Source organism: Camelus bactrianus, chromosome 10 (assembly GCF_048773025.1).
Source record: "Camelus bactrianus isolate YW-2024 breed Bactrian camel chromosome 10, ASM4877302v1, whole genome shotgun sequence".
NCBI lineage: Eukaryota > Metazoa > Chordata > Mammalia > Artiodactyla > Camelidae > Camelus > Camelus bactrianus.
Genome location: NC_133548.1, coordinates 67,796,382 through 67,819,990, shown reverse-complemented (window position 1 = coordinate 67,819,990; position 23,609 = coordinate 67,796,382). Strand labels below are relative to the sequence as shown.

The following is a 23,609-nucleotide window of genomic DNA, read 5'->3' as shown; positions in this document are numbered from 1 at the left end:
AGAAAATTATATTTTTGTATTAAAACTTGAAAGAATCAAGGCTTCTGAGGTAAGCAGCTGAGTTTGCAGTTCAGCACTACCACATGTGACTATAAACCGTGAACTGTCACAGTTTGACAGTTTGCTGATCTGTAAAATGGGCATACTGCCTAGGTCCTGCCCACCTAGGAGTTTTATATGAGAATTCAATGAGGTTATGCATATGAGGGCAGCTTGCTATAGACAAATCATGGATTTAATGATTATGCAGACCTGAGTTTAATTCTCAGTGACAAGCTATGTAACTTTTTTTTTTTAGCAAGTTCCTTAACTTTTCTGAACTTCAGTATCTCTTTCTCTACAATGGAGATAATGATGCCTATTAGACAAGACTGTCATGAGGATTTAATTATATCATGTGTGAAAAGTTGCCAACAAAAAATCCTGTCTGATATTTCCTTATCAGTACAATGTTTTATGTATAAGGTAAGAAATAAATATTTATTGGTCGCATAAATGCAGTCTTTATTTATTAGTCACATAAATGCAGTCTTTATTTTAATCCACTAAATTTAAATTTAGTGGGTTAAAATAGAAAATGGTCTAAATTTCAAACCAGAGAAGAATGGTTAAATGTCCATCCATCCAGAGAATAGACTACACTATAAGCATTACTAAGATTGTTATTTATGGTGGGAAGATGTTTGCCATATATCATCAGGGAGTGAAGAACAGAAAGCAAAGTCTATGGGATGAATAATTATTTTTTCAATAAAATTTATTTGGAAAAAAATTTCAGAAAAAAATATCTAAAAAGTATAGTGGGGACTACGGGTAAGTTTTGTTATCCCTTTTGGTGTACATGTATTTTCTTAAATATGTACAATAATATCTCATTCACATACCAAAATGAAGTATTAAAACATTAAATAAAAATAATAAGGATGAAAAAAACTGACCTCCTTCAGCTGAACATATGACCACAATTTGACTGAAGGGTCCATCCCCTTTATTGTTATAAACGCCAACCTTCACTTCAAAGGGAGTCAGAGGAGGGACACTTTCGTCTCGGTAAATGAATTTTGAAGCTTCAGAGGATGTCACCATCTTTTCCTTCCAGCCACGTGTTCCATTGGGCCTGAAAGCCACAATATAGCCAAAGCCTTCCCCATTCTGAAACTCTTCAGATACTGGCTAGAGAAGAAAAATGCAATTAATTATCAACAAAATAACTGATCAAAACCCCCTACTTCTTCCAATCTTTCAAAAAATTATAGATAACTAGAGTAATCTTTGTAATACACTGGAAGCCAACATAGCATGGTCACTGGCAGTCATTGAAAATTTAAAAGACTTTAAAGGTAAAAGATTAAAAAAAAATGGTATCAGTTGGTATTTAAGGAGAGTATCAAGAGTACTGAAAACTCTTGAAGTGAAACGAATTTGCTCCAATTAGTCACGTATATGAAACAAAGGTCCTGTGATTCCGTGCTAGAATTTAACACGTAGCAGAGAACTGTCATATGGTCTGGTGGTCGGGAAGATCTTGTCACTGGTAATGCTCTGCAGGGCTCTTTGCATAGAAAACCTAGGAGAAATTAAAGTAAGACCTTTCTTCTAGTGTTTTTCTCAATTACTTTTGTGCTGTACTAACTTACGAAAAAATTAGAATATAGTGTTTTTTCAAGAAACTTCTTGTATTCTATGGCTTGCATTAAAATCTGTTAAACAGACATCAATTGCACACCACAGACAATAGTCATTGTGATTAACTAGCTAGTCAATGGCGCCGTTACCAGCCATTGCCTAACGCAATGCTTGACAAATACTAGATACCCAATAAACATTTGTTGATTTTTATTTTGAATTTTGATTTGAGGAGAAACTGTGCATTTGAGTGGAGGAAAAGAGACAAAAGCCTATTCTATCAAAGAACTACAGACTGAATGTTTATACCCCCCCACCAAATTCATGTGATGAATTCTGAACCCTCAATGTGGTGATATTAAGACATGGAGTTTTAGAAGGTGATCTGGTAATTTGGGTGGAGCTCTCATGAATGAGATCAGTGTCCTTATAAGAGAGACTCTGGAGAGCTCTCTCACCCCTGCCATGTGAGGACGCAGTGAGAAGATGGTCCTCTGTGAACCAGCAAGCAGGCCATCACCAGGCCCGAAGCTGCCAATGTCTTGGTTTTAGACTTCCAGCCTCCAGAACCGTAAGAAAAACATTTCTGTTGTTTACAAGCCACCCAGTCTATAGCATTTTTGTTACAGCAGCCTGAGTTGACGAAGACACAAAACTGACAGGGAAGGCATTCCATTTAGAGAGATTTGATCTCAGTGAAGGTCAGGGATTGGGAAGTTAGCACCTCTGCAGAAATCAGAGAGAATGAACGGAAGAGCAAGACAGAGGATGTGCTCACAGAAGATTTCTTATTGGAGAAAGAAGTTTTTCTGTACATTTTTGTACATTCTAGCACTATTCTTAGCGATGGTCAGGAGTTTATTCAGTTTTCTCCAATAGAATTTCCATTTCCATATTCTAAGGCATTGTTCTGTGAGCCACATAGCCATATTTGATAATAAAGTAATTTAGCATCAAAGAAGGAAAGTGGCTTCATGGAAAATAGCTTTACCTCTCCCATTCCCGGTGGTCATGTGGTGAGGGACATTAAAGAGCAGGAGTTTTGTAATCCAAGTCCCAATTCTGCTGCTTCTCAGGGAGGTACTCAAACTGTGCATCAGTTTCAATATTTGTAAAGCAAAGAAAATCACCCCCACTAACAAGATTGTCGTACGGGATAAATGAGAAAACCCAGGCACGACTCCACAGAAACCTCAATGGTTTTAGCCTCCAAAACAGTCAAGGTCGCTACTCAATTGTGAAGTAGTTAATATCCAACTAAGCCAGACAGACATCTAAAGTAATTTGTGAGAGGATGTGTTTTAATTATTCAAATTTTATCTTAAGACCACCTATAAGAAAGGCATGCTTTAGACTTGGTTTGAAAACAAGAAAGATTCATGTTGGGAATATTGATGTGAGTAACGTATGCTCAAGATGTTTCTTAACCTCGTTTGAATAGAAATTATTTATTTACTCTGTACCAAGCACAGATACGCTATGTGTACCTTTATTTTCTAAGAACTGCACAAGTTCTGACATCTGAGTAGGCTTTCTTACCTCCCAGGCGATGACTAACTCGTGTCTTCTCCCACTTCGTCCACTTACGTTGGTGGGTGCTGTCTTTGGAACTGTGGTTAAACATGGGCCAAGAGTGAGGACAATCAATACACGGATGTGTAATTTAAGCATTCCTACAATAAGAATGTATCGTAACCCTCCTCTGCTTGGATAACATCCCAAAAGAAACAAATCATAATTTGTCTGAAGTTAGTGTGGTCTTACTCAATATTAAAACAAAACCCTGCTTTCAAATCTCTGTGAGAGTTTGACATTCATTTTTCATGGCCACATCCTGCATCCCCAGACTAGTCCTCTTATAAATGCTCTATGGTTAGTAAGGTCTAAATCATAATTAACACTCTAGCTAAGGACATCTACTAATGGTTAGTTAAGCTTCTCATCCCACACATTTTGTCCTTTCTAACGATGTGAACTTTCTGTGGTCTCCAGGCTGGCAAAGACCCTGGGAAGTCCACAGGTTGACTTACTGCTTTACCAGAGCCCCCGGAAGCTCCAGTTGAAAGAAATCCTAGCCACAGCTCCATGGAGTGAGAACCCGTTCAAATAAATAAAGATATATATATATATTTAAAAACTTATTAGGAATGGATCTCTCTGCAAACTCCCAAATATATAGGTATCCGGTGAAACTCTTTCGAATGGATAACTATTAAAAGAATAAATGTGTCAAAGGAATAAATTTCCTCTTCACTGCACAAAACCACAACATCTGCAGTTGAAAGGGAACATTTTCAAATGAAGAACTGTTAAATGAAGAAAACTATTAAAAGAAATCATTTTCCAGGCTATGAGCCTGCATTAGCAATTTTACACTTCAGCGTTGCCTTTATAGCTCAGCATAGTTTTTAAATGGTGTTGATATACCCATAAACAGTAAATTCACTCCCATATATTACCTACGTGGACGAAAGGCTATTAATTACTGGTGGATGTTCACAGAGCATTTTACATACCAGAAAAACTGATGTGAGATTTATATGCTACTGGAAAGAGGGAAAAAATTCTCCTTGGACCACGAAGGTGGGAGAGAACAGTATCATTGGTTCTGTTGAAATATGTGAACTTTATTCACCAGGGTGCACATTTCACTTCTTGGCAATTTTCTCCATGACATGAGTTCTTGTCTTGCTCATTCACATGTAGAAGGATGTACAAAGAAGCAGCTATCAATCTTTCTTCTTTCTTGGTTACAGACATGCTAAAGACTATTTACATGTGGCGTTCAATCTCATGATTCCCTTAGAGTTACGTGGAACTGGATACCCTCTTGTCTCTCAGTCAAGAAATCACAAGAAGTTCAACTAAGAAAAACGATGGTCTTAGAACAGTAACTGGGAATGTGCTCTAATTTATATGAAAAGCAAGCGGGTTGAACTTGAGTTTTTTATTAACAATTGTAAGTTATTCCTAATTGTAACTACCTATCATATCAGTGACATATAAATGATGTCTCAGTGTGCCGTGACACCGCGTCTCAAGACTACTGGTATATAGCGGTATTTCTGAATTCATTTTCTGGTGTAGGATATGGATAAGGCACCTAGGGGAGGAGCTGGTCTAACTCTATATGTAAAAGAGCAGGGATACATCATTCCAGATGTATCTTCAGTGGCTAATCTCAGAGTTCTGAATACCCTGACCATCGATGCATGGTCAAATGAATAGTGGAAGCAAGTTAATTTGTTGAGATGATGCCATTATAGCTTCTTTCAGTACCAATGTTTGTAAAAAAAAAAAAAAAAGTGCATTCATGCACACATATGCTTCACATTCATCTCTGGCAATTAACAGTTAAATAATATTCTGAGTAATATTTACCAGAGCCACCTGCTTCACCTATTAGATTGGAATTACTAAATTTATACCCTAAATTTAGGATTTTGAATATTTTCCTTTGAAGATACTATGAAAATCCCTATGACCATGGATTTTGTGGGAAGACTAGGCACTGACGACGTTTCCATTTTTTTCAGCCCTCAAGCATCATCTATAAAAAGGATGCTTGGAACCTCTAGCTTGGAGTTCGAGAGTAGGCTGTAGGCTCTCCAGGGAGCAGCTCTTGAGGCTCATTTAACAAGTATGAGCAGAATGAAATACAAGTGACGATTTGATGTCAAAGCTTCTGCCTGGATCTTTGGTCATATCGTTCTATTGTCTTTTAATGCTTCCATTTTTTTAGAAAACGTATTTAAATTTTTTTTAAAAGTGTTAACTTTTTGAATAAAAAAATTAAAAAGAAACTAATGAAAAAATGTGCTAAAAATATCCGCTTTGAGGAACCAAGAGAGTAAAATTTAATTTGTTTCTGTGTGGGTAATTTCTACATCAATGTGTCCATATATGAGCTAGATTCTGTAAAATTTATTTTATTATTTGAAATCAGTCTTTGAAGTCTTCCTACTGCTAATAATTTCTTTCTAAGGTAAGATAGCCCATATTCAACTTAATGTAAAGAAATAAGATCTTCCAATTTTAATGTGTAATAAATGACACAAAAAGAGGCATTATAGTTTATTGTTTTTTAACAGTATATGTGTATAAGCATTTATTATTCTTTTTAAAGAAGGCTTACTAGATATAATAGGAAATACTAACAGAAAACTTAAGGCTTTAAAGACATGGAAATAACCTAAGTGCCCACAGATTGTTGAATATATAAAGAAAATGTAGTGTAGATACACAAGGGAATATTATTCAGCCATAAAAAGAAGGGAAACCTGCCATTTGAGACAACATGGATGGACATCGAGGGCATTAAACTAAATGAAATGAGTTGGACAGGGAAAGACGAATACTGTATAATCTCACTTATATGTGGAATCTAAAAAAAACCTGGTAGGAATGGATAACAGATTGGTTATTGCCAGAGGTGGGGGGTGGAGAAATGGGTAAAGCTGGTCAAAAGGTACAAACTTCCAGATATAAGATAAAGAAGTCCTGGAAATATAACATGCTGCATGGTGATTATAGTTAACAATATTGGTGTCGTATATTTGAAAGTTGCTTAAAGAGCAAATATTAAAAGTTCTCATCACAAGGAAAAAGATGCAACTGTGTGAGGTGATAGATGTTAACTAAGCTAATTGTGGTAATCATTTTGCAGTACATAAATATAACCCATCGTTATGCTGTACACCTTAAACTAATACAATGTTATATGTTAATTATGTCTCAATAAAGCTAGAAAAACCACCAAAAGAGAAAACCTAAAGCTTTAATAGATGCAACTCAGGCATTGTGTTTTGTTGTCAGGATCACACTGTTTGAGATGGGTACTCTAATCCTAATTGGCTTAAATTTCCTAATTACATGCAGATGATCAGTGAAACCCATACTCATTCATTTCCTTTTTAAGTTGGTAGCACACAATTAGCATCTCTGCAGTCAACACTTCGGAGTCCACCGATTTTAATTACATCCTTTTATTTACAAAACAACATATTCATGATATGTAGAGATTTGACTTAATCTTTCAGAGCCCTTCTGTTGTAAAAGTTTTATAATTCTTGTTAGAAGCATAAAATTAATATGATCAAACATGTAATAAATGCTTTCATTGAGTTCACAGAAATACATATTTACTTAAAACCACATATGTTTTCAATACAATTGATGAAAATCTGATTTAGAATTAAGCAGCTAGATGCTTTTCTCCCATCATTGGCTACTGATAAATGTCATGAGCTTATTAGCTGAGAAAAGCAAGTATACGTGCATGGTTAATGGGTTAAACTCTGATTCTTCTGAATATCTTTTTGAATAATGCTCTTGCATGAATGAACAACGTGATTAATACTTTTCCCATGCTCTGTAAATGCCTTGCTGTTTTAGTGCCTTATCTGACATATTGAAATGTAGATTTTTGTCTCTTTTATCTTATACATTGGGTAGTAAATGCTCAGAGCGAACAAAATATAGTGTACTACCTTATTTTAAACATGCATGATTTTACGCTTGAGTCGCAAAGAACTCTAAGTGTAATAGTCTGAACAAAGTCAATCACATTAATAACACGCTTTAATTAGCACTCAACTAAACAAAAGAAGACAGGATGAAATCATTTACCATTCCCCCTTTTCTCCCTGAAAAGTTTCCCATATAGATTACAGTAGATGTTTACACGGCTCGTTAAATAATACAGCTTTGTTAGAGGCTTGGGAGAGGCCACCTAACTTAGGAGCATAATCCAGCGACTGGTTTGGAAAGAAAGGTACAGAAGGCAGGAAGGAAGAAATGGAGATTGTTTATACTGTAAAGGTGGGAGTCAAGAGGGAAATTTCAAAAACATACAAACATTTTTTTCCTACCTGAACTGAAGTATGTAACATACAAATACATCAGTTCACTGATTATCATTTAAGCTCACTTTACAGAAAGAGTTAAATTGAAAGATTTTCCTAAATTAAAAAAAAAATATCAGTCTCATTTCCTAGTGAGTTCAAATAATGCATGTATTTTCTTTTCAAATTCTTTTCCATTATATGTTACTAAGGTTATTTTTACAATTATTTATCACAGTGTCAGGAACTGCAATTTATAAATATTACCTAATGTTATTATCTACTTAGATTTCAAAAAGAAAAAGTGGCAAAATCTTCTACGATAAACACTAAGTTCAGTATGAAACTATACACATGGGATCTTGAAACAGCTCACCCTTTTGGAAATCGGGATAATACTGTTTTGATAGCTTCATGGGAATCATTCTTTTAGTTTTGGCTCAGCTTGTTTTAATTTCAAAATCTCTGCAATAGATTATTTTTGATTCACAAATCTTGTGGCTAGGATATTTTAGGGAATGCAAGATTTCTCTGATTCATAGATCTTCTCTGATTCATAGATCTTCTCATAAATGGGAACAGTCAGGGACATAGGAGGTGATTATATACGATAAATGGTGTTTACCTCAACTCATTTTCTCTGAACTTCATGTATTCCACAAGGAAGTAGAAGCAGAGGGTAGGTAAAATCATCTTTGAGTGAGATTTTTTGGAATGTGTGATAAAATGAAGAGACGGGACAGGCAAGAGGAAGAAGGGAGGTGGGGGAGGGGTGACCTGGGAGTCACCACCTTTGGTGTAAGATGGTAATTCTGGCTCTGCCCCTTACTTACTAGGTGACCTTGCGCAAGGTTTAAACCTCTCTTATTCTGCTTTCTTGTCTGTAAGATTCGGATAAACACTCCGTGCTTTAGAGGGTTGATATGTGAATGAAATTATTTAATGAAGGGCAAGTGCTTACTTAGCATAGGGCTTGGAACATGGTTCGTGATTTATGGCTGGCGTGCGGTATCACAGGGACTAGGAAGACAGGAAAAGTCTAACTTGAGTGTCCCACATTTACTCCTGGCTTAAAACCTCTCATCGCCCTTTTGTCTTTCAGGCTCAAGTCCTCCTACTGCTCTCTCACCACCTTGGCTTAATCAGAAAGAGACATGCCGAACGGGCACGTCTTTCTTTTAGGAAGACATTTGTTAAAATTACCACTTCTATTTGCAAAGTGCTTCTGAAACTGAAGACCTATTTCTTGAATATATTTTGTAGAAAACACTTTCCTAGATCAAACTGGTTTCACGACTTAAAAAGTCTGCTGTAGAAGCCACACTGTTACCTCTTTTTCTCCCCGAAATTTTGAGATTTGGTCTTAGAGGTCTGTTGCTTGCTATGATTTCCGTCCTCTCTTAATGTTACTAAGAACCATTTCTTTTATTTAATATAATTAAATTACTCATTGGGTTGAAGAAAGCTATGATGTTAATTTAAAACTATTTTCTTTTAGATTTCCCCAATTATTTCAGCTGAATTCTTTGTTTTTTACACCATATTTCTTTTTAGAAACATACACTGGAGGGACCTTCAAAGCCCCACAGCTTTATGCCTTTTCTCCGCACACACCAGTGCCTGACAATAGTATATAGATTTTTTTAATTGCCCCCTTTATATAATTCCACCTGCGTCCCCTTTGGTCTGGCCTTCAAAGCCCCATTAAATGTCATTTACAAGGCTAAACCACATGCCTCCAAGAGAACTAATTCAGTCCCATCTCATGACAGTATTTTATTGTGTTCGTTCCGTAACTTCTGAACTCAGTGAACTTTCTCTAGTAATTATCATGGACAAGAACTGTGAAGATACAAATACGCTACTTTCAGAAGCAGCAAGATACAGCGCAGTGAAAGAAGTTGTGTTAGGAAATTAAATGAGTCTTTTCTGGACTTGGGATGAGTAATGCGTAACTTTGGATGCTAAAGTGAGGTTGGCTAGACAAAACCACAGAATTGCTAGGAAACAGGAAAAAGACACAATTTTATGACCTTTTTTCCATCACCCTTCTCCAGCACACACACACAAACACACACACACACACACACACACACACTCAGGGTTTTAGCTCAAGGAAATTTTTGGAGGAAGGTTGCCAGCTTAGCAGATGGGGGTGCTGTGGCATCTCCCTCCAGCCTCAGCTGTCACTACAAGGAAAGTGGGAGTGTCATTTCCCCCTCGGGCTACATGAGAAAAGAACGGACACCAGAGCTGTAGAGAGTATAGATGCTTGCCTCTCACATCCTAACTGGATACAGTTGAGTGTCAGAATTTTGTAAGATGGCCCAGTCCCACATTAGGCAGTAGAGCAGAGACCAAAATAGTTCTTGACAACATACTGTACCTCTAGAGTCTGGCAGGTCAGAAATGTGAAACGATTACTGTGGGCAAAGCAGACACTATGGAAAGTGGGTTTGCACAGGCCTTGCTGCGATCACAGACCATAAACCTGCCTGCCAGGAGACAGGGACGTCTCCAACAACCCAGTGTAGCCCACAAGAGAAAGAAGCAGGTGTGGACAAAGGCCATCTCGTGGAGCGCTCCACATTTCCACGAAAACCACAAATTGCAACACCTGAAGTTGTTTTTCATTTTCTTCTTTTCTGACCTGGAAAGTGCCCGGGGCAGCAGTTGGAAGGTGAGGGAGGAAGGAGAAAGAAGAAAGAAAAGACAAACACTAACCCTCAGGTCCTGCCTGGGCTGGGATGGAGGAACAGAAGCATGGAATTGGATATGAGATTAAAGGTTTTATTAAATTAAAATGAATTTTTTTTAATACCTTAAAGTCAGATTGCCCTAGTACCTAAGAGAGCCTTGGATATAGTTAGGGCGGAAGCTGGAGAGGAATACAACTATTTTATGTTGAAACTCTGTGGAGTTCAGTGTGTTTAGTAAACTGGTTACATTCCTGTAACATAATATGGTACAGAAAGCGCTAAAGCTAGGAAAGATTTTCATCTGATTCTTTACTTGATAATCATACTTATCTGGTTGAGCATTAATCTCTTGAATGTAGAAAAAAATTTTTTTCCATGTGTGGCCAGAAATATGTAGGTGGCATTTATCATTTCAGAGTCCAAAGAGAATGGCAGGACAGAATACCATGTACTCAGAAACTGGGAAGCTATTTGAATGAAGAACACATTTTTAAAGCAAGGGCTTTCATTTGCCACTTCTTTTTCTCTGCTCCTTTTGTCTCATCTGTGTTATAAGAGCCAAAGAAATGGCTACACGTTGGGACAATACCAGGATCCACTTATGGGTGAGACCTGGCTGGACTGGAAACCAGCATGAAAGGCCAGACACGGAGGTGGGAGGGGGATGGAGAGAAGAGGCGTGCTCTGCACTGGGCGCCCCACTCTGAAGGGCTCCCTTGACTCCCCAGCCGGGCAGGCTGGTTGAGTGGCCGGGCTGGACGGCACACAGTCTGCCGTGGAGACCTCTCAGCAGGACAGGGTCTCGGAGCAGCAAAGAGATGGGATGGCTCTGACTATATCAACAAACATATATTTAACCTGAAAATGTTTCCTCAATATGAAAAAAACAATGTACACATGATTACTATTGTTTAAATGTCTATTTAATGAAGTAGTATCTCATTTAAATTCAAGATGATGCTAATAATATTAAATGGCTAATATTAAACATTTATTATGTGCCAGGCAGTCTGCTGAGCTCTTTACCTGCATTATCTTATTTCATCCAATAATCCAAAGGAGTATGTTGTGATATTATCTCCATTATATAAGTGAGAAAATTGAGCCTTGAACAATGCATAGACCTTACCTACGTTCACTGCTAGTAAGTGGCAGAGAACATTACTCCAGATTTACCGAACTCCGAACCTCAAACTCTTAATTACAGCTGCTAGGTAGAACCTTCGTTTATCTATCTATCTATCTATCTATCTATCTATCTATCTATCTATCTACCTATCTATCTATCTATCTATCATTCTATCTATCTAATTCATCATAATTTGAAATAAAGAAAAAAAAAGAAACTGCAAATATTGAGATTTCTATCAAGAGCTTTGATAATAATAGACATTTTAAACTACAAAGAAAAATGCTAATCCTCTCTAAATTACAGGTTACATAATTAACTCTATCTTGTATCCTCATTGAGCTTTCAACAATTAGTGTTATAAATATGTAACTTATAGAATATTAAAGTTCAATTAATTGAGAAAACTGCTCTTGCTAAATTCATATTTTCATATTTTTCTATTTCTACCGTTTCCTAAAACTGTGATTTTTTTTTCTCTTGGGTGTCATCTTTTTAAATGGCAGGGAAAGCATTTCCACTACTCAATCCAAATATATATACTGGTTTGATGATAGTCACATATTTCCAAAATTAAACACAGAGTTATATCTATCTATCTAATGAGCTAATTAAAACTTGTAAGAAAACTGTATTATAAATAATTAAATATAAATGTACATTAAAGTAAAAAAACATACAAATATCTCTTACTTTTCAAAAGTTTACTCGACACCACTTTGCTTTTACAAAAGACCTACATTAGTGCCTGTTTCTGCTGATCAACAAAAATCCAAGGAGGATGTTCACTTTTATGAAAAAAGGTGAAAAACAGAAAACGGTTCTTCAGTTTATGCCATTTTTGGCTTACAATAGTTTTCAGAGGAGTGCTTTCCTTCTGGATAGGGGGGGAAAACCTATGTTTGTATCACTATTTTGACATCCTATTCATAATGTCAGACTGAACCAGTTTATCTTATATTTATTGGCTACTAGGAGTATTTTGATGACCGTAAAATTGAAAATACACTCTCTAGAGGAAATTGCAAAGAAAATTTAACTTTCTGGGGGGCACATGTGGGCAAGAAACCATTCCAAGGTAAAAATGCTTTGCTAACGCTGCTTTGGGATTTAGAAGATTCTCGTAAAGAGGAGAATTTTAAAGGGACATAAAACTTTCAACTCAATATCCCGCATGTGAGATCTTTTCTCTTTTCAAAGCAACTCCACTGATTTTCGAAGATTACTTTGTCCATTAGAACAGCATCATCTTTAAAATACAGGACATGTTCTTAATAGAGGCAGACTGTGTCACTTGAGAGGATGTCTCAGGATATTGGTGTCCCTTTTAATCCATGCTGTCTGATGGAACAAGCACAAAACTCAACACTTGGTTCAACACCATTAGTAGCTCAGCCCTGTGTGGTACCCAAGCACAAGCAGCATAAAGTAGGCTTCCTCAACTCACTTTCAAAAAAGAGTATTTCATGCATTTTTCATACCATTTCTCTTCTCTTCCATAAGATTTAAATGGACTATAGTACATCATGTGTATAGAACTCTTGATAAAATGGAGAGAGAGGCGCTATATGATTGAGGTAACTGCAGAAATAGACTAAGGACGAGGCTTTCAAAATGCATCATCGGAACACAATTTAGCTTGAAAAGTGAACGTGAGTTTGCTAAAGGATTTTTTCATAGCACAAGGAGATTTATACTATAGAAATTCTAAAAGGATCATTCATCCCAAACGGATTATTTATTTTCAAAATGAATATTTATGGAGAGCATCTGAATTAGGCAGTAATCTTTGCCTTTGTTTAAACACAATTAACAATATGCAAAGTAAGGCAGTGCTTTTTAGAAAATACGCGAGCATAAGTACTAATATTGGCAGTCATTTCAATATCTGCACAGCGAGTTTATAAAATGAGGAACAACAAGTCTGTTATGCTCTTAATTAATGAACACCTGTACACAGGGAAAGCATGGCTGATTTTACGAACGCATGCAAATCCAACCGGGCAATTAATGTTCAATTTAAAATTCAGGGTATTGAAAAGTAGCAGAAAAACATAAAAAACAACTTGTAATAGGCAAATCACAAAAGCAGAAAAGTTGGATTTTCTGTGAATGAATCTTTTCCAACATATATATAGGCCACTCTATCTTTTATTTCCTTGGTCGCTTTATTTTTATATGAACAGAATTGGAACTTGTTTCTTATGGTTATTCGTACTTTATGTAATAAGTTGACCATTCAGGTTTCTTTTCTTTCTTTCTCTTTTTAAGAGAAAAAGTGTGTTTCTCCAGACTGAGTGTGTTTTAGAGAAAGAATCAACTCTTTTGATAGTCTATTTTAATTATTAAGAGCTTCGTTCAATTTCTAAGACGTCACAAATCACATTTTTGGTCCTATTCTACCACCGTGGTACAAAACGGACACAGTTCAGTCTTAGTCTTCTGTGTGTGTGTGTCTCTGACCTGAGTCCTGGTGTGGGTAGCAGCAGATAAAAGAAAGAAAAGGGATATTCCTTTTTAGTCTTTCAACAAAAACATAGGAGGCACGAATGTCAGACGTTGTTCTAGGTGTTGAAAACAGAACAGTGAACAAATAAGACCACGTTCTCACTCTTAGTGCACTTGTGCTGTGATAATCATGAGATTCGTACGTTGTCACTGAGTGTAAAGACGTTACACTTTGCTTTTGCCCTCCTTGTGTCTGCAGTCTAACCCTTCTCCATTTCTCTGTTGTTTCGACTGTTCTCATCAACACTATTGATGTTTGTGTTTGCCTAAGCGAGTACCCTACCAGACACTTTTTATATACAATTTTATAGGAATATAAAAGAGAGAGATCAATAAGACTTTATCCAAAATAATTAAAGCTCTACTAACAATTTTTCTTTTTTCTGCTTCTTCCGGGTGATAGACAAGATGTCTTAAAATTTGTGTTTGAATAAAGCTGTTAATTTTCCTTCTGCGGTCTTTAGAAACATTTTACCAGAGAGACTTCATTCTGAAAGGCCAGAAGAATGCTGTTCTTTTCCCAGTTAGGAAGCAGATGGGTATTTACTTTACACAGACATCAAGAAGGCAATAGGTAAAGTCAGGACTTTGTTTGTCAGGGCAGAGGGGTGGAGAGAGGTATAGCTCAAGTGGTAGAGTGTGTGCTTAGTATGCATGAGGTCCTGGGTTCAATCCCTAGTAAGTCCTCTATAAGTGAGTACGCCTAATTACCTATGTTTGTCTTTGCAAAGTGTAATTCATACCAGGTCAGACGGTGAAGGACAACACAAAGACTTAGGAAAATGCACTGTAACTAGAGGTAACCATTATCACTGGAGAAAAAGAGGGTGAGACAGTCTGTTCTGAATTTTATGGATCTGCTATATTGAATGAGTACATAATTAGAAAGAAACTAACTGCTTCAATTTCATGGTAACTCGAAGATGGTGCAAGGGCAGGGAGGAAAATTGAAGCAAGTACACACCTGTATTCGTAGAAACAAGAAGAAAAAGATCTGAAAACAAATAAACTGAAATAATTATTTCAAAAGAAATGATTTTATGATGTATAGGTAAATGAATCAGGGAATATTATACTAAAGTAAGCAATTATGGTCAATTCAGCTTGCTTTCAGAGTGATCAGGCGCATACCAAACAGCATTCTGGCTCCCCAGGATTCTTACCTGCTTCATTCGTGCGAATCATTCGCGATGGGGTGCTTGGGTCCCCAGTCCCAATTGGATTGGTGGCCACCACTCTAAACTCGTATTCCACCCAGGGGTTCAGGTCCACTGCCATGGCTGATTCCATGTCCCCTGTTATGATTTCTGGGACTACAGAGAGGAAGGAGATTTCATGTCAGTAGGAGGACTGGAAATGCTTACCAACTGTGGTCAAAGATCTCACAGGCACCGACGGAATCAGCACAATTCTTTGTGACGTGGGGCCATTGTGTCACCTCTGGTCTCAGTAAAATGAAAATCAATCTTCAGAAGACTTGCACGTGTCAAAGTTGGTTGTAGTTTGAATTCTTTCATCTTTCCACGTAGACTGACATAACATAACTTGCCATTAACTACACTAAAAATCATTTGGTCAACCCCTCAGCCCCAGATAAGAGGCCAACTCATCTTCTAATTTTAGCAAATAGTTCTCATATTTCTAGGGAAATTTCTCAAGCAGTTTGCCTCTCCCAGTCTGGGCAACATGAGTAGCCACTTGGCAGTTCCAAGCAGCAGGTTAAGCATACACTTCTCTAATTAAAAACCTCCAGTTTGTGATTTCAAAGGGAGAGCTCTGAACTCTCCTTGCAGTGACTTTTGTACTACATTTAGATTTTATTAAAACATCAAATTATGTGTCAATATAACTACCATGTAGTAAAGTATTTTTTATATAGTGTTTATGCTCTGTTTGGAACTCTTTTCCTTGTTCACTCATGTCTGCTGTCTCAGAAATATTTCTGGAAGAACACTTGTGACAGGGGTAAAAATGGGGAAAGTGGAGGACCTCTCTTAAGAAGTGCAAATGTCCTCTGGATTTATATCAGCCCTGGATTTCTTTTAAACGTATCAGGCCAGCGGTGGGTGGAGGCTCTTGGTTTGATGACTCAGTGCACTTTCACTATGACAAGGTAGAGCTAAATGCATCATGGCTTCCCCGTGAAAATCCCTTTTGAAATGTAACGAGAATATTACCACATAATCAGCTCCATGAAAGGTGAATGATCAGAGCATTGTCAGTGTGGGCAGCCAGACAAAGCTCAGCCCGACAGAGCTGACTTTTTTAAGCAATGAAGACATGGAAATAAGTCTTTGGCTGAAATGGCAAATAAGCAACATCCTTGGAGTCTAGGAGGGAGGGGTAAAGGCTGCTGTTCAGTCCACAGCTTGGTGGAATGATGAGCTGTGTTTGCCAGATGTAAAGGTGGGACCCCCAGCCCTCCCTAGACCCTGCCATCCACTGGATCACTAGTACCTGCCTTGGGCCCATCAGGACTTACTGTTTCATTGCTTTCTGTTTATATCAGTTACTTCAAGCAGCTCCAAACATCTCAGTCATCCCTCATCCCTTTTATTCTAATCCCCATAGAATTCTGCACATTTCCTTTTTCTGGCTTAGTTCCCATTCTCTCCTACTGTTTGAAATCCTTTCACTATGGCCTTTGGAATTCATAATCCATCATTAGCAAAATTCCCATTTACTCACTCTTCTTTCTGAACATTCTTCCAACTTTTTACTCCAATAGAGACCTGAATCCCCTGAGACAGCCTTGTGCCTCTCGAGGAGTGGCCCTCCTCAGATGCTTAGCGAACAGTAGCCAGTCTCTCTCAGTTCCATGTCTCTCCTCCCTGCCTCCTCCTCAAATATCTCTAATACAAGCATGCAGGTCATTTTCCCACTTAAAAATGAAACAAAAGTCTCAAAATTTCCTCTCCTTCCAGCCTTCACCTAGTTTCTATGTTTTGCAAATATTAAATTTTATATATGAACAGATAAACAGAAAATTTCTTCTGTATATAGCACAGGAAACTATATTAAATATCTTGTAATAACCTATAATGAAAAAGGACATGAAAATGAATATATGTATGTCTATGCATAACTGAAACATTATGCCATATACCAGAAATTGACACATTGTAGATTGTGTTTCTGTTTCCTTGATAGCATAACTTCTTGAGAACTATTTGTGCCTTTATTTGCTGTCTCCAATTATTTTCTTTCCATTCTCTCTTGAATCTAATCCAATAGGCTCTTAACTCCATCATTCCACCACAACTGCTCCTGTCAAGATGACAGTGGTGTCTATTGCTAAAACCCTGTGGTCAGGTCTCTGATCCTTGTCTGACGTGGCCTAGCATTGTGCTTTGACACAGTTGATCATTCTCTCCTCTTTGAAATACTTTTCAAAACTTCTGATCTTGTTCTCCCTGGTTATGCCTTATCAGTCTCCATTGCTAGTTTCTTTCTGTCTTTCAGATGCACCCTGGTTCTATTAACTCCCGTTTTTTTCACTCCATGGTGAGCTAATCTGGTCTCATGGTTTTAAATAGCCTTTGTAAATTGATGACTGCAATATTTTCAGCCCTGAACTTGTCCCCTAAACTCCAGAATCATGTGTCCTATGGCCTATTAAATATTTCTATTTGGGTCGAGTTCTTGGCCTTCCTTTCCCCCACCTACTTCTGCAGGGTTCCTTTTTCAGGGAATGACAATTGCTGTATCCAAAATTTGGGGGACATTCTAGATTTCTTTCTTTTTCTCCTGCCCCACTCCAACCCATAAGCAAATTATGCCTCCTTGGTCGTGGATTAAGGATGTTGACTTCTCCACTTCCCTTTACAGCAAGACTTCTTAAAAGAGTTGGCCGTATTAACTTTTCTCCCATTTTCTCCTGAATCAATTCTTATGAGACTTTAGTTCTTGCTATTTTACTGAAACTGTTAATGTCACCATCACTAGTGACTTCTGTGCGACTTAAATCAGTGATCATTCCTCATCATACTTGCCATGTCAGGAGCATTTGACACAGGCGATTACTTTCTCTTCCTCGGTAGATTTTATTCTTTTATCTGCCAGGATATCACATTGTCTTGGTTTTCCTTTGAACTGAATGGTTGTTTCCCCTCTTATCTTTGGATGGCTCCTCCTTTCCACAAATTCTTTTATTGGAAAGCTTGAGGGCTCAAATTTCATCCTCCTCTCCTCTCTATTTTACGCTTCTATCCTTGAAGATCACACTGCAGTCTGGTGGTTTAAAATGCAATTTATATGCCAATAGTTTCCCAATTTATATCTTTATTCTAAACCTCACTCTTAAACTCCAGCCTCGTATATCCAATTGCCCACTTGATATCCTTAGAGGCCCCATCTCCAAATATAGTCAAACGGATGGTTAGGGTTTCATCATATTAATTTGGGGGAGACACATTTCAGTCCATAGCAGGCAGGTTGCAATTTTTAAAACGTTTAAAAAATTTTAATGAAAATATAGTTGATGAACAATATTACAAAATATAGTTTTAGGTACGCTAATAATGATTCAACATTTGCATTCATTATGAACTGATCGCCACTGTAAGTCTAGTAATCATCTGTCCCCAAACAAAGATATTACAATATTGTTTACAATATTCTAGTGCTGTTTATCACATCCTTGTAACTGATTTATTATGTAACTGGAGGTTTGTACCTCTTAATCTCCTTCACTATTTCACATTCCCAGCACCAAACTTCTGACAACCACTTGTCTATTCTATGAGGCTGTTTTCACTTTCTTTTGTTTGTTTGTTTTTGAAATCCACATATAAGTGAGATCATGCAGAATTTGTCTTTCTCTGATTATTTCATTTCATTTCAGAGCATAAGACCTTCTAAATTCATCTATGTTGTGTCAAATGACAAGATTTCATTTTTATTATGGCTAAGGAATATTCTATTGTTTATATAAATACCATTTTTAATCCATTTATCTATCAATGGACTCTTAAGTTGCTTCCATATCTTGGCCATTGTAAATAATGCTGCAATAAACACTGGAGTGCATAATATATCTTCTTGAATTAATGTTTTTGTTTCATTTGCATAAATACCTAAAAGTGAGATTTCTGGATTGTACAGTAGTTCCATTTTTCATTTTTTTGAGGAAGCTATTACTATTCTCCATAGTGGCTCTCCCAATTTACATTCCTACCCAGAGTGCACAGTGGTTTCCGTTTCTCCAGTTGCTCACCAACATTTATTTGTTGTCTTTTTGATAATAGCCATTCTGATGGGTGTAAGGTCATATCTCACTGTGGTTTTGATTTGCATTTCCCTGATGATTAGTGATGCTGAGCACCTTTCCCTGTGCCTGTTGGTCATCTCTATGTCTTCTTCGGAAAAATGTCTATACAGTTTCTCTGCCCATTTTTTAATCAGGTTGTCTGATTTTTTGACATTGAGTGGTATGAGTTCTTCATATATTTTGGATATGAACCCATTGTCAGATACATAATTTGCCAATATCTTCTCCCATTGAGTAGACTACTTTCTGTTTTGTTGATAGTTAGTTTCCTTTGCTATGCAAAAACTTTTTAGTTTGATGCAGTCCTATTTGTTAATTTTTGCTTTTGTTGCCCTTGGTTGAGGAGACAGATTTATAAAAATATTGCTAAGATTGACTTCAAAGAGTATGCTATATTTTCTTCTAGAAATTTTGTGGTTTCAGGTCTTACATTTAAGATTTTAATCCATTTTTAGTTTATTTTTGTATACGGTGTAAGAAAATGGTACACTTTGATTCTTTGGCGTGTAGCTGTCCAGTATTTTCAGCACTATTTATTGAAAGGCTGTCTTTTTCCCACTTCATATTCTTGCATCCTTTGTCATAGATCGTATGTGTGGGTTTATTTCCGAGCTCTCATTATCTGTTACGTTTATTTATGTGTCTGTTTTTTGTGTCAGTAACAATCTATTTTAACACTGTAGCTTTGTAGTACAGTTTGAAATCAAGGAGTGTGATACCTGCAGCTTTGTGTTTCTTTCTTGAGATTGCTTTGGCTATTTGAGGTGTTTTGTGTTACTGCACACATTTTAGAATTATCTGTTCTAGTTCTGTGGAAAATGCCATTGGAATTTTGATAGGGGTTGCACTGAATCTGTAGATTGCCTTAGGTAGTATGATCATTTTAACAATATTAATTCCTTCAATCCATGAGCATAGTATATATCAATTTGTTTGCATTGCTTTCCATTTTTTCCTTCATATCTTTTACCTCCTTGGTTAGGTTTATCTCTAGGTATGTTATTCTTTTGACACATTTTTAGATGGGATTGTCCTCTTAATTTCTTTTATTGATAGTTCATTGTTAGTGTAAAGAGATGCAAGAAGGTTTTATGTATTACTTTTCTATCTTACAAATTTAGTGAAATCATTTATAGGCTCTAACAGTCTTTGGTGATGTCTTTAAAATTTTCTATATTTAGTATCATATCATCTGTAAACAGTGAGCTTTACTTCTTCCTTTCCAGTCTGAATTCCTTTTATTTATTTCTTTTCTTGTCTGATTGCAATGGCTAGGACTTCCAGTACTAGGCTGAATAAAGATGGGAAGAGTAGACACCCTTGTCTTGTTCCTGATCTTTGAGGAAATGCTTTCAGCTCTTCACCATTGAATATGATGTTAGCTGTCAGCTTGTCGTCTATGGCCGTTATTACGTTGAGACATATTTCTTCTATACCTACTTTGTTGACAGTTTTTATCATAAATGGATATTGAATTTTGTCAAAAACTTTTCTGCATATATTGTGATGACACCTAGATCTTGGGGTTCTCAGTCTCCAGAACTGAGAGAAAACAAATTTTTGTTGTTTAAACCACCTAGTTATAATGTTTTGTTATGACAGCCCAAGTAGACTAATATACCACCTCTCCCATAGTACTTCTGACCCGCCTTACAATATAATATTTATTTTTTATTCATTAACTTCTAAGATATCATATAACTTCCATGTTTATTATGTTGTCTGTTTATTGTTTGTCCTCATCCATATGGATATAATCTCCACAAGGGTAGGCATTTTTTGTTTCATTTTGTTCACTCATATATCCGAGGTGCCTAGATCACTATCTGGAAAGTGCTCAATATATTTTTGTTGAATGAATGAAAGGGGAATTCAAATCTCCAGATGTGATCAAGAGTTAATTTCTATTTTAATCTTGATATAATTATTTCAGAATTTGGCTAAAAAACAAAATTAATATAAAGTTTTAAATTCCTCCCAAGGCTATAGATATTTATGTTCCCTTACCATAACTATAGGTTTTAGATTCCCCCGCTCATTCCATATTGTCTCCACTATACTTCTAATTCCTCTTTAAAAAGAGAAAAAAAAAACAGATTTAGAAATTCTAAATTCATTCCTACTTATAAGGACTATAAAAAATTGTAAAAAAAAAAGCATGAATTGAAAGTATTAATATTTTTGATGCAATAACATACAATATGGAATAGATTAGAAACATTTTTTATAAAATTAGGATTTTGATTTCAAATGCAATGTTGTGGAGATTAAAGATAATGGAGACCGTAACCAAAGTAAGTATTTTTAAAGCCTTGCAGCTATCTTTCTATGAAGATAGTCTCTCTGGAACTCTGGGGACAAATTGGTTTCAAAGAAGACATTCTGTTTCAGAGAGAACATACAGCGACTAAAAAGTGCGGATGACTCTATATTGATTCAGGGAGAGAAACTTGTTACAATGCTTTTCCTACTAAAAGAATTGCATCCAAAAATTAAAGTAAATAAATAAATGTTTAGTTGATAAATTTAATCAACCAATTAGTCAGTGGAAAACATATCCACAAATAGCAGATATAGCACTGACTGGAGAAGAGTTAAGAAACAAATTTGAATTGAGTAAACAATGGCCAGTCAAGTCTATGATTGTAAGTGATTTGGTATTCCTAAGTAGACATAATAAAAAAAAAAAAAAACTAGGTCAGCTAATACTGCTCAATAATATAGGCAGTATTGATAAGTTAATTCCAGATGTGCTCATCTAGATGGTCCATATGCAATTCATTATTTCATTTGTCAAAAATGAAGAACTCGCTATTCTTCGTACTCATGTTGGTGTATAAAGGAATCTGAAGAGCTTTTAAAACACTAGCTTGTGGATTGCATTATCGTGATCAGGGAGTTCCACCTGCAGATCCAGATCTTTTTGTTGTTGTTGTTCTAACATTTACTTCTGCATTAGCATGTATCTCTACTGAAATTGATTTAGATGAGAGAGCAACTATGAATACAAAGACCCATTGCTCCAGTGGAGATGGTGCAGCTCCAGAGAGACTTCTTTCCCCATCACAGACATGAAAGAAGTGATCAGTCTGAGCTGGGGGCAAAACTCAGGCAGCATTTAAAACAGATACTTTAGAGCACATGAAAGCTGAGAACTGTTCCTTGGAGGGCTTCCCTGGAGGGCGGCATGCCTCCATCAGTAGCTGTGAGAGATGCTGAGTTTTAGAGAAATGTGTGACCACTTTAGGTGAGGAGACAGCTTGCTTGTGCTCTATTACTATCAAGGGCAAATAAAACTGATCATTTATAGAAATATATTTCTGAAAAATATACATTTACTTTATAAATACAGTACCACCATAGATTTTTATAAATACTTGCTGAACTGAATTGAAAAAGAACTCTCTACTCAGAAATGTTTCCAGCATTCAAACTATATTAGAAAGATAAGAATGCAACTTTATATTAGGGACTTCTAAAGCAAATAAACAAACCACCAAAATAACATTTGGTCCAAACACCTAAGCCCTCTATACATAAAACACATACACACACACACACACACACACACACACACACACACACGTATTGCTTTTTCATTTTTCCATAGCTTATGCCAAAAATTTTTACAGTTTATATATTTATGTGTGTGTGTGTGTGTATATATCTGTCTGTCTGTCTGTCTGTCTATCTACCTACTTACCTATCTAACAACAAAAAGCAGAAACAGGAGAACCAAGGCATGTGAGAAGTCAGGGGATGAGAGTAACCCGGAAGCTATGGGAGGAAGAGTAGATGTCCTGGACTGCCATGTCATCTGTTAAGGTCAGAAACACAAGAACGTGGGTATGGGACGAGCAAGGAAACATAGGTATGTATCACAATGTGCCCATAAGGGGATCTTCCCAGGAAGCAGGCAGTGTGGGCAGGGGGGTAAGATGGGCAGGAAGCACAGCCACAGGCAGGAGACTGAGTTTGCTGGTGCACAACACCAGCTCTGAAGGTGAATCCGTCTCTTGGCTCCAGAGCAAAAGGTTTGTGCTCTGGCACTAAGGATGAGATGGGAGCATCCCCTAAATGGAGATTACAAGAACTCCCATGTAAACCTGTTCATGTGGTTTGAATTTGTGTCCTTTCCAAAATTATCTACCAAACATAGGGATTCCCCTAATTTCTTGTGTCTACAGGGTTAAAATGGAGCTAGGAATAAATACCAATTATATATATTATAAAATAAATATTTACACATGTACAGTACACTATAATGATTAATCAAACTTAATTCTATATGTTAATATAGGATCTTAATATCAGGAAAACCCTTAATAATTTGCAGGCAGATGAATATACTTTCTCTCCACCAAATATAAATTTTTATACAAAAATAAGTTTCTGTTCCAATTTATTAAGTAATGCAGTAGTCCACTTTACTCCTGTAACATTCAGATTAATTGAGTTTTATGGTTACTGCACTCAGATATTTTACTGATTCTATATTGCATTTCCATGCAGGTAAATCAATTTTAAATTTAGAT

The 23,609-nt window shown here is 36.6% G+C and overlaps 1 protein-coding gene across 1 annotated transcript in view; it reads right to left on the bottom strand.

The window, feature by feature from the left end:
• CNTN5 (contactin 5) overlaps positions 1–23,609 on the bottom strand; it is a 1,016,845-nt gene that overhangs the window by 42,656 nt on the left and 950,580 nt on the right. Inside the window, exons 18-20 of the mRNA XM_074372920.1 lie at positions 14,969–15,118; positions 3,166–3,236; positions 939–1,173 (exon numbers count right to left, since the gene is read on the bottom strand). Coding sequence (XP_074229021.1) covers positions 939–1,173; positions 3,166–3,236; positions 14,969–15,118 — 456 coding nt within the window. The remainder of the gene's footprint in view (positions 1–938; positions 1,174–3,165; positions 3,237–14,968; positions 15,119–23,609) is intronic.